This window comes from Eriocheir sinensis, chromosome 17 (assembly GCF_024679095.1).
Source record: "Eriocheir sinensis breed Jianghai 21 chromosome 17, ASM2467909v1, whole genome shotgun sequence".
Taxonomy (NCBI): domain Eukaryota; kingdom Metazoa; phylum Arthropoda; class Malacostraca; order Decapoda; family Varunidae; genus Eriocheir; species Eriocheir sinensis.
In genome coordinates, this window is record NC_066525.1 from 7,112,944 (window position 1) to 7,124,961 (window position 12,018).

The following is a 12,018-nucleotide window of genomic DNA, read 5'->3' on the forward strand; positions in this document are numbered from 1 at the left end:
GCATTATCTGACTGACCTCCACACCTAGGAAAAACAAGTCACCAGCGATGGCAATGATCATGCCTGTGTACACACCTCACACACCGCTCAGCTGGAATACCAGGGAGGGTGAGGAGAGAGAGAAACTTAACCCGTCCGCTGCAATTGGCACAGATTTGGCTTTCACTGGCAGCCTGGTAACATATGCTCCCAGGTCTTTCTCTGCCTCTGTGGTTGATAGTGGAGTGTTTCCCATATGGTATCCCCTCCCAAGGTGCGGGACTTAACATTTTTCTTCAATTAATTGCAGCAGCCACTTTTTGTTCCATTCCTGTATCTTGGTAATGTCTTCTGGTAGGAAATCCGCAGTCAAGGGGTTAAAAGAGGTTGAGAGATGAAGAGAAGATGGGGCGAGGGAATCAAGAAAAGGTGGAATTGTCGAGGTAATAGCGAGGAGATGAAGAGGAAATGAAGGAACGTTTGAGAGGTGGAGAGATGGAAGACAGATGAGAAGAGGGAATCAGCGTGGAAAAATGTAGGGAATGAAGGAAAAAGAGGAGGAATGAGAGACGGAAAGTTAAAAGGTGGAGAGACGGAAGGAGGATGAGGAGAGGGAATCAGGATGGAAAGGTGAGGTGAGGAGAGGAAGAGAAAATGGAGGGAAGTCAGAGAAGTGGTATGAGTTTGCATGTTATGAAATCATTATAAGCATTCTACTCCATTTTCTGTAACCATTAAAATTGGACTCAGTGTAAGTCGTGTAAAATTAATACATAGATAAACAAATAAATATATAAAAGAGAAATCCCTCATCAGTTGAGGAATACATAGCCATATTTAGTATAATGGCCCTAAATGCTATCTACTGTAGAATCCATTAAATGACTGGATAGATCCTCACTGGCAGCGAGGGATATTTTCCGGATTCTGTTCCATTCCTTTTCTATTTCATCCAGCTTCAAAAGTAACTCCTATAGCCATTTTCCCTTCATAAACTGAAACGTCATGCAATGATGATTATCTATTGATATACTATTAAAGCAAACAGAAATATAAACATTCATTTTACACATAGCTTTATTATGGCATATAATATATAAGTAAAGCCTTTAAATGCTCAGAGTTCTACAGGTTAGTATTACCTGTTAAGAATAGTGGGAACATTGTAGACCTTAAATAGAACTTAATAAGTTTTTCCTTAGCTATCCTGTGCAGCCCAGGAAGGGGTCAAACCCATTCAGTAATTTGACAACTGCTGAAGATATCTAGTCACAGAAACTGGCCCTCTCATGTTATATAATACTACAGCTGCTATCTAGACTTCCATTATAATACACTGAAACAGATTACAAACAAGCCAAATTCATTAATTCACACTTGCGTATAGCTGGGCTGTAGATTGTTCAATAACATTTTCACTGCAACGCACAATACCTTCACATTATTGTCTTTAGGCTCCAAACTCTTTGGGTTAAAACTGATGTAAATCATCTTGGTATAATTACATATTTATGCTAGCGATGATCTTGGGTCTTCCCACTCTCCTAAAGTATACACAGAAGCTGAGCGTCGCAAGTCAGCTGGATTGACTACTGAAGTGTTCATCTGCGACTCACTATTTGCTCTTGTAAGGTTTGGAGCAGAAAACTTTCTTTCCACTTCAGATATGGCAGAGTTTTTGGTTGCAACTCGCTGTCCAGAGAGAACAACACAGCCATTGTTGCTTCTGGATTCACTAGTTCCTACTGTTTGAGAAACAAGCTTCTCAAGATGTTTATCCCCCTTTGTAATGGCAAGAGTGTTACTTTCCACAAAAACACTCTCTCCCTCACTGACTGGGTTGCTGTGACCATCAGGTGGTGGCCTAACAAAGTGCCAAGACGAGTCATCACCTTCTTTGCCTCCTGTAATTAGCATGAGAGACCCCAGAGATCTTCTTGGTACCATTGATGAAGGAATCCCAGCTTCTACCAACTCCTGGGGTAAGAAACTAGAAGACAGAAGAGGATACTGGGGATTTATGCAGTCCTGAGATAAGGTGGATGCCTGGGTAGCCATTACACTGCCATGGCTGTCTGTGCGCAGCAGTACAAGAGACTGAGGACGATGTACAGGCTTGTTCTTGTAGCTGGAGCGAGCTGGCTTTTCAGGAATGGCTTCACAGAAATATGAGTGGTCTTGATTTAATGTACTTGGGCAGTCTAAGTCAGGAAGGGTCACAGAGGCCAAGTCATGTTTTGTCTTTTCAACATTTTTGGCAACAGAGGCTCCATCTTTTTCATTCCCTTGGCCACTGGTACTTAGACGCTTAACTAGACGGGTAAAGAGTGTACCCATGCTTGAATCAGTTTCATTGTTCTTTGATGCATATTTACAAATGTTTCCATTCTTAGAACTCCATGACTTAACTGAACCATTCTTCTGGGTGTTGTCTGTAGGTTTTGGTGAGGTCCTGAGTGAAATTCTTGTTGAAGTTGTGCGTGTAGATGAATTGTTGTTTCTTGGAGTGTTGGCCATGGATGAAGTTGAGTGAGTGTGGCCTGATGAGTGCGTGGAATGTGTATGCGTGGTAGGCGGGCGGCGACGGAGGGTTCCTGTGGTGAACAGAGTTATCCAAGCAGCTCGAGCCTCTGGATGTTGGGCTACACGAACTATGAAGATAATTAGTCCTTGCAAGGGTGTGGTCAAGCAGAAAATATACTGCATTATGAGGCGAGCCCCACCAACACTCAGCGCCCCAGCCACCCACGTGATGCCCAGCAGTGCAACAACTGTCACAGCCCCTCGAACCTGATGGACAAGGAAACATACATATATGTTGTGCCTTATGATAGTGCAATGATATATTAGTTGCGGTGGAGGAAGAATTCCAATAAAAATTTGAGGGAATTAAATAATAAACTCCAATTTAAATAAACCTGCCTGATCTCCTACAAAGTCTATCCTTTTGAACTTAATACTGATATCTAGAAAAAAACATTATCAAAAGCTGTTCCTGAAACACTGTGGGGGACATAATATTCAGCAATAAATACTTGGAAAGCCAGCAAACACATTTTGAGTAGCTGCTTAGTCTACTTGTGGGTTTCATATATAAAACCCACAAAGACATAATAATATCAAATGTGGAGGCTGTAGGCCTTAAATTCTGCCAACTCATTTTCTTATCTTCACCTGTGCCAGTGTGATGGGCATCTCCACTGAGGGTGAGCTGGAGGGTGCCCGCGGCCTGTTGGGGCGTGGGCGTCGCTGACACAGTACTCGCGTCACCATCACGAACACAATACAGTTCACCAGAAGAACAAGGCAGATAGGACCTGAAAAGTATATTATGAAATGTTACCAAAATACTGCACAGTACAATTATTTTTTCCAAATGTTATAATCTCATCATCATTCTTCTACTGTTGAATGTTTTGCTCGTACAATTCCTTGATCACTTGGATGGTGTAAAAATCAGGACATAATTTGCTGCAGCCCTATTTAAGGAGAAATCCATGTGCATAAATGCTTACACACAAAAAAGAATTATGGAACTTGATGAATGTACTCCAATCGCTTCTCTTGCTCCAAAATTTACAAATATGCCACCAGCACGAGCCAGCTTTGCTAGCCATTGTCAGTGTGCTTGTAGTGCGGTGACTATGCCTGATGAACGAGCCTCCCATAACCCACTTAGCCAGTGGGGTATCTCTTTGGCTGACTCGGTTAGGAGTGGCTATCCCGTCTCGCTGGTCGCGGGTTCAATCCCAGGCTGCCGGCGAATACCCTAATCTTGATTAATTTCTCGTGTGTTTCGATACACGCAGAGGATGTGTGGGACTGAGAGAGTAATAGAAAAAGAGAATAGAAAATCTCTTCATTAAATACTAATCCCATCTGTATGAATGTCCCGTTTCCAACTTTTAAAAAGCCAATGATGCCTAGCATATAAGAGAAGAAGAGTTCATAAAGATAAGATGAAAATGTGATCAATAGGAATTATGAATAAGGCGAGAAATCCAATGGACTCTGATGTGCACAGCTTGGGGTGTTTTTCACATTGTCAACGAAAGAATGAGTTTAGTTACTTTTGTGCCTCTTTTCAAATGAAAAACAGGTCTCAAATGATGAGAATAGAAGTAAAATATTGAAATACATGTCATCCTACTTGTATTTCTGTAATATGTTTATTAATTTTTTTGTATCTTAAAATTAGTAACATGCATAGTTACCTAAATAGGTAGAATAATAGAGGGCTGGGTTGGACGCAGGACTGATGACACAGTAGCCTTGGTTAGGGTCCCCATACACTTCTTTATCAACACTGAGAGCTATCACAACCAGAACAACTGGGATCCCTGAGGAAAGAGGGATTTAGAGGCTGATAAAGTCTTACAGCAAAAGGTTGTGTAATGGAAAATTATCTTTTCTCCTGAAACAGTAGTTCAGTATTGGAGGACTCATCAGAAAATCTGAGGAATGTTCTAAAGAAAATTCGTAGGCATAACTCACCCCATGCTGCAAACACACGCTTGGCCATGAAGTGAGTTTCAGCAGAGGCAAATACTGTAATGAGGAGTTGATACATGTTGGCTGCCTCCACCAGCATCCAGGCAAAGGCTGACACCACTAGATAGTGAAGCTGGGGAGGATAAATCATATTATTACTATTATGGAGCCATTTCTTTCCTACAAGTACTGGCAAAGCCAAACTGCAAACAATAAGTTGAAAACACAATCTTCAGTATCTATGGTAAGTAATGTGCTTACTATAGCAGCAAGAGCAGTACATTCCACTGAAGGAGGCTTGAGTTTGACAGCAATGATGAACACAATATTGAGGAGCAGCAGCACCAGGGATAAATTCATCACAATTTTGCCGCTGCGGTCCCGGTTCAGTGTCCTGAAAGATGAAATGTACATTAAGGACTTCCTTACTAACTTTATCTTTAAAAACAACTTTGATATAATTAATAAAGATTTTATGTATGTCAACTGAAGAAAATTTCATCATATAGAGAATATATATCTAATGGTCTCAGGACATAAGACTCATTTACAAAATTTTGAGTAATGCCATGTGCCCCAAAACTTCAACATCCTTATATTGAACTTTTTAAATAACATACAAATAAAGCTACCCATAACATTACCATGTGTCTTTCTTGTTTACCTGAACAAAGCATAAGTTGCAACTGTAGCCATGAGAGCAGCTGTACTCAAAATTAGCCCAACATAGGTGATGATGGAAAGAGCCTCAGCATGGGAGCCAAGCTCTGCAGGAAGAGGATCCAATAATATTGAAAATGCTGTCAGGTGAGAAGCTTGGCAGACGTTCCTCCCATCAATCTGCACCGTTTGCAGTCCATTGGTTGACCATCTATGTTCTGCAATAAGATGATGATGATTATTTTCAAGTTTAATGCCTAGGTATGTTATAGAAATGTGATACATACACAGAAAGGTTTACTCACAGAAGCTTTCCTTCATCAGTGGAATGTTTAAAAATATTCTGGTGTAATTAAGGATGATATTAACAAATCTATTACAGATATAATTAGGATTTTTTATCATTATTTGCAAATAATAAGTTTAATAAAATATCTGAAAGAAGTTAATGATCTATGAGTAACCAGTAATTAAGAAATGAGAAATATGAACCCCTCACCTTTCTCATCCCAAAACACACAGACTGGCTGGAAGGCTCCTGAAGCATGAGGCGCTCCCAGCGGGATCTCATAAACAACTGGATGGCTCAGATTGCTGACTTCAGTATTGGTGATCGTGGCAGTGATAACTGGCAGCCCGGACTGCTCATGACTCCGAAAGAATTTATCATTGGCAAATGAAACAAATTCTAATCTTACATTTTTTTTGCCTGTCAGCTTCAGTACCTCAGGTGGCAAAGATATGTATGGTTTCTGTAAAGAAAACATAAGTCATGAACAAAAGGTAATTACTAAAATTTTATTTCTGAAGAAAACACTGATGAAGGCTATAATAGGCTCTTCTCTATAAAGATAAAACTTATGTTCTTATAGACAAACAAATTTTTCACTAATGTAATAAAAGTCCCTAATGTAATCAAAATTACACAGAAAAAAATAAGGTGAGGATCGAGAAAGTAATACTTGGTCATGTAATACAATAACAAAGGAAGAATTCAGAAGACAAAGTTGAAGAGAAGCCAAAAACAGATATCTTGACAGAAATATAAATGGGAATGGCTATTTAGTTTGGCGATTCACTATTTCTGGAGATTGTTATCAAAAGCACCAGAGTTTTTCCTTAGAATACATATCTAAGTTTTAAAGAGTGAAGAGCTGACTCAGCACATCACTTCTGTACTGGCAATGCATAATGATGGCTTACCATTTCCTGAGTGGGTGCTGAAGACTCAGTGCTCCTCCTCCTGTGACGGGAGTGTGATAGAGGTGAGCTGTTTTTCTGTATTCTAGGATCAAAGATGATGTTTTCGTTTACTGATGAATCCAGCAATCTCGCTTCCACCACTAAATATTGAGATCTGAAGTGAAAAAATCAAAAGAGTTATTAACCATATGATGTACATACATCCTTATCACAATACGTAAAGAGAACTTTATAATCATTTGTGGGATATGACAAAACTGGAAATAAAGAGTAGCAGCTTTCCTTGAAAACATGGAACCAATCATTTACTTATTTTACAATAGAAACTTGCAAGCCTTTTATGGTCATGAAATCAACTAGAATTTTCTGAAATCCAAAAATGGATACTACAAACAGGCCAAAGCTAAGCTGGATGCTCAACTTACTCCAGCTTGACTGGCTCTCCAACTCTAAGAGCCACTTTCTCGGTGAAGGATTTGATTGTCTTCAAGATTTGTTTGGTGACATTATTTTTCTTGTCTACAGCAGCCACCACCGAATCATTCACTTCCATCAAGTTGCTCAGAGCTGTCACCATGCTTTTAGCCACCTGAAGAAAAAAAAAGTCATTATGACTTTGTTTTGATTTATGCACAAAGTGTATTGAAAAGTAGGCAACACTCTGGTCATATTGTGAAAGATTACCTGTAAAACAGTGTTGGGGCATACATAACCCAAATCAATAAAAGTATAAAGTAAAGGACTGATGGGTCACTTTACTTGCTCAGAAGGTCAGTCAGGCCCAGTGCCAAAAGGAGGCAAAGGGGAACATTGACCACCCTGACTTATTAGCTTGCTCTCCAATTTAGTTGTATAGGAAAATCATAACTGAATGGTTCATGGAGTTTATCCTGTCCCCAACATCTATGAATTTCCCCTAAGATACATTAGTTAAAATTCTCAATGCAAGGAAAATTTAACAATCCATCACATCCAGAGACAATTGTCTATTTAAAACCAAAAACAAATTTTGATGTAAAGCAGGATTATCAAAACTAAAAGGTTTATGTAGATCACACCTCAAACATACAGTAGAGATGTGGGGGAAGAAAAGCAAAATGCTCTTGTCATTCACCTTCAGGATTAAGGGGGGGGGAAGCATATCTATATATAATGTAGAAGACAGGGCATTGATGGCATTCAAGTTTAGATGGAGATCACTGTCCTCCTAGCTTGGGATTTGTAAGATTTTCATGTCTATATTCCTCAATCTTACTGAATATCTTTGCATTACTTGATTTTTCCTCAACACTGCTACTACTCTCTCTCTCTCTCTCTCTCTCTCTCTCTCTCTCTCTCTCTCTCTCTCTCTCTCTCTCTCTCTCTCTCTCTCTCTCTCTCTCTCTCTCTCTCTCTCTCTCTCTCTCTCTCTCTCTCTCTCTCTCTCTCTCTCTCTCTCTCTCTCTCTCACTCCCACTCACTCCCACTAACTCCCACTCACTCTTGCTCTCACTCGCTCTCACTCGCTCTCACTCACTCTCGCTCACTCTTGCTGTCGCTCTCTTTTGCTCTCTCCAATATTTGTCAATTCTATATATTTTTCAATTTATCTTGATAAGTAAGCAATGAAATCATAAATATTATACTTAAGAACAGCAATTTAAAAGGTCTATAGCAGGGCTACTCAACTGGCAACCCATGGTTGGGATATTGACCTTCTGAGTGTTGTAGTACAAGTGTGTACCCCAGGCTTCAGGAGTAGAAAAATATAATTAGAAGACATGAAGGTCCTGGTGATGGATTCTTGCAAGTGTAATTCCTGGACTGAATGTAGGGCATGCAATCAGTCCAGGAAATACATTTGCAAGAATCCATTGCCAGGACCTTCATGTTATCTAATTATATTTTTCTACTCCTGATGCCTGGGTTCCAGAAACAATTTTTATCCAGACCTCTGCATACATTTGAACTTGTCTAACTGGACCTTTGCTCATAATAGTCGAGTAGCCCTGCTCTGTATATTCAAGACAAACAAATTATGTCACTTACAGCTTGATCCTTGATTGCATGCTCAACTATCACAGCCAGCTGGTCTGCAGCATGAGTGAATGTCGATGAATTAACAGTTGAAGGAGAGTTTGTGAGGGAGACCACTTCCTGGGCAGCTTTTTCTGCCACTTGCATTGCTTTTTCCCGACACATACTGGTATCAGGTTTCCTCCAGGTTACAGTGCCATTTGGTAGAAGAATGCAGGACCGAACCGCTTTATTTGTATGATGATTGGTTACCCTTTCCCCCGTTGCCTTTGTATGATGTGCATCACTTGCTGGTGTTATACTTGTGGTTTCACGAATTCTACTCTTATTTCTTTTTTTCTGGCTTTGGACATCAGTCGATTCTGATTCTGTCCCTGCACTGTCATCAGTCTGGAGATCTATGTCATATGCTGGATTATATTTATAATTATAATCATCATAACTTACATAATCATCTGGAAGTGACAGATGCCTTTTTTTGCCTTTAATTAATATTGGGTGAACTTGTGGCCTGTCTGGCATGGAATGGCTTGTCATGTGCTTATTAGTGTCCTGCACCTTAGATCTACTGTCTGTGAGTGGCTCTGTTCTGGGACCACTCCTGAGTGTCAGAGCATCAGGCCGTCCATGTTCTATATCAATATGCTTCTTTACATCTGGCTCCTGTTCTCTGTCTCTTGCTGAGTTTGTTTGGTTTTGATTGTACAGATGCCTTCCTGTTTCTTCATTATCTGTATGACTCTCTTGTCTTTCTGTTTCATGCCTGCCTTGCCCTCCCTGTCTAGACTGCCTCAGGGAGTGCCTTCTGTCTGACCTCCTGGGGCTTGATGCCCTTATTGAAGAGAGGATACGATGTCTTCTCTCTTGAAAACTACCCTGTAAAAGATTGACTTTGTAAATTCATAGTCATTGAATGTAAGTCTAGCTGGAAAATCTCGCTGAGAGCACACTGCCTGAAAAATGAATTTGTTACTTTGTGATGAATATACTATTTCCTGCACTCTCTCAATAATTAGGAGTCATCAAATGAGTTCCTAAGAATTATCAAAATAAATTAGTGTTAAATTTGTGAATAATCAATCTGTTAGGTATATTCTGTGGTTTCAAACATATCAGGATAATAAAGCTATTTCTCTATTTTTATTATTTTCTTTCTAACTTGAAAAAAAAAGTCTTGTTTTAATGACCAAATACTGTTGATAATTTCCTCAGCAAAATCAAACTTAAAAATAAAACCTTAAAAACTGTCCAGATTGGTGGTATTTATCACAAAGTATCACCATGAAATCATTGAAAACAATACCGGTACCTCAAATCTCCTGAAATCAGAAGGGCTGAAGACATCTCTTGATTTTCTGTTGATGTGAAAACTGCCACCATCCAAAGCAGCATATGTAGCAGTCATCGCTGAGGCATGTGGAGTCTCTGTTGATAATGCTGCCTCCTCAAAATCCAGAAAATCATGGTAATTTCCCGATGTCATTGTTGTATCAAACGGTGTGTCAGTTTCAGTGGTGCTTCCTTCTTCAAAGGCAGGTATTCGAGTTCCATAAGGGCAGGATATGGTGACTGACTCCCCATGGTGAGTGGCAGGCCAGAGGAACTCACCAGTGTTAAGATCTGTTGTCTGGACTGGGCAGGACTCTGGTCAGGGAGAGAGGCACACGTACAGAGGCTCAGGAATGGAAGGGAGGGCCAGGCGCTGGAAAGAGCGATGCACTGCGAAGAGAGTGGAAGGCAACAGTAGGAGGAGCAGACACTGAAGAAGGAAAAGGCATCTTTAGATGGAGAGAGGTTTAGTACACTCGTTAATTATCAAAGAAGTCAATACCAAATAAATACTGTTATATGAACACTACTTATCATACTGTTATTGTAAAACTACAGAAAATAAAAAAATCGTGCACTGTACAGAAAGAAAGAACACTCCCCACCCAGCCCACACCGCCCGCCGCATTCCCCTGACACTACAGTGCATAAACCCCTCACACACCTGTACATTATGCACCTTTGTGATTGTTCTGTGCATGATTTACCCCAGTGAACTAAGTTAAAGAAGTATTGTGATCAATTTGCATATCTCACTCTTAATGTGGATAATGTGTCTGAGTTAACCACACCTTATAAGGATACGGTGATGGGTTTGCAGATATGAACTGAAAAGAATAATGCAGAACTCATGGGATGTTGAGAAAATGGACAGAAAACTTTTAAAATGAGCACATAGTACATAGCTCTCACCTACCTTCTTGTTTACTTAGTGCACTTGTAGCACTATATAAACATATTTCTTTTGCATTCATTGCCTTACCTGGTATATTACATCTGAGGCCACTGTACCCATGGGCACAGTCACACACGTAAGAGGCCTGCCCATCAATGCAGGTGGCTCCATTGAAGCAAGGAGAAGAGGCACACTCGTCTGTAAGGGTGGCTTGTTAATAAACTAAACTAAAGTAGCTAGCTTCTCAAAGAGGCAGATATAAGCTTAGCATTTAGCTTTTATAAATTATGCAAAAAAGCCATCCCATAAATGCAATTCAGTTTCATGTTCATCAATGCCCATGCACTACAGAGGCATATCCTATAAACAGGATGAGAAAGATATGCCAGAGCTAAGCAACATTTTCATCTCTCATAAGAAACATGTGTATTATAAGTGTATATTCATATATGCAATATTTCTTTGCTGTTATTAGCAAAACACTTTCCTGTCATGCAGGGTAATAGAGATGGTAATCATCTTTTCAATGAATCATTCCAAAATGCAATTAAAATCTATAAAAAAGGATGTAATTACAGAAAAGTCTTGCTGAAAATAACTGGAGCATAAGGTTAAACTTTCAACATCTGTTATCTAAAGATTGATAAGATTCTGACTTGCTGAGTAAGTGAAATGGGACAACACTTGATGGACTCTTCGAAAACAGTCAGGAAGTTACAAAATTACTAGATTGAGTTAAGACTGTTTCAGGCTGGATATTCACTAATTGAATTATTTCTTATAACAACTTGATTAACTGGCTTATCATTCATCTAAATTTCTGTTCAGATTAGTTCAAATTGATTAAAAAGTTATCCCTCCCACCAAATCACAAATAATATGCATTTTCTCCAATTGATAACCTCCATGCCAATGAAGAGGAAGCAAGCAAGATTTGGCATTCAGCTGGCAAATGGAATCTATTAAAAGATTGAAGAAGGAAGAAATAATCCATCAGTCTAATCAAAACGTATATTTCACCTACAATCAGTACTATATATGTCTGATAATAAATATGTATCTTATTCATCTATTGCTGACTGACTGATGTTTGAATAAATAACAACAAAAAATGACAAGATATTTAACATTGGTAAATCTGAAACACTCACCAAGATCCTCCTCACAGTTCTTTCCACCCCAGCCTTCAGGGCAGTGGCAGTGGTAGTCGTTGAAGAGGTCGGTGCACTTGCCGCCCTTACATGGGTTAGGTTCACATTCGTTAACCTCCTCCTGACATCTTGTACCTTCAAATATTAACATTTATTAATCTAAGTAGTCTAATGTAGATTGTTATATTAATGATTTGTGTATCCTATAAGACATGATTGTTATGTCTGGATTACCATGGGAATAGCATGAAAATTGAGGTTGTAACAAATTCAAATTATGATATCATGGAACAA

At 39.4% G+C, this 12,018-nt stretch overlaps 1 protein-coding gene across 4 annotated transcripts in view; it reads right to left on the reverse strand.

Annotated features, from left to right (window-relative positions):
- Nucleotides 1-1,038: 1,038 nt before the first annotated feature.
- The window catches only part of LOC126999882 (uncharacterized), a 104,085-nt gene continuing 93,105 nt past the window's right edge, over nucleotides 1,039-12,018 (reverse strand). For 2 of the 4 annotated variants that reach the window (XM_050863002.1, XM_050863001.1), the window contains 13 exons: nucleotides 11,725-11,859; nucleotides 10,661-10,771; nucleotides 9,659-9,993; nucleotides 8,362-9,225; nucleotides 6,759-6,922; nucleotides 6,334-6,487; nucleotides 5,630-5,882; nucleotides 5,135-5,348; nucleotides 4,732-4,864; nucleotides 4,474-4,603; nucleotides 4,194-4,319; nucleotides 3,154-3,296; nucleotides 1,039-2,769 (listed from right to left, as the gene is read on the reverse strand). In XM_050863002.1, coding sequence (XP_050718959.1) covers nucleotides 1,489-2,769; nucleotides 3,154-3,296; nucleotides 4,194-4,319; nucleotides 4,474-4,603; nucleotides 4,732-4,864; nucleotides 5,135-5,348; nucleotides 5,630-5,882; nucleotides 6,334-6,487; nucleotides 6,759-6,922; nucleotides 8,362-9,225; nucleotides 9,659-9,993; nucleotides 10,661-10,771; nucleotides 11,725-11,859 — 4,043 coding nt within the window. In that variant the 3' untranslated portion in view covers nucleotides 1,039-1,488. Of the gene's footprint in view, nucleotides 2,770-3,153; nucleotides 3,297-4,193; nucleotides 4,320-4,473; nucleotides 4,604-4,731; nucleotides 4,865-5,134; nucleotides 5,349-5,629; nucleotides 5,883-6,333; nucleotides 6,488-6,758; nucleotides 6,923-8,361; nucleotides 9,226-9,658; nucleotides 10,069-10,660; nucleotides 10,772-11,724; nucleotides 11,860-12,018 lie in introns of those variants that run through there. The other 2 variants (XM_050863003.1, XM_050863004.1) reach the window with 2 other exon arrangements.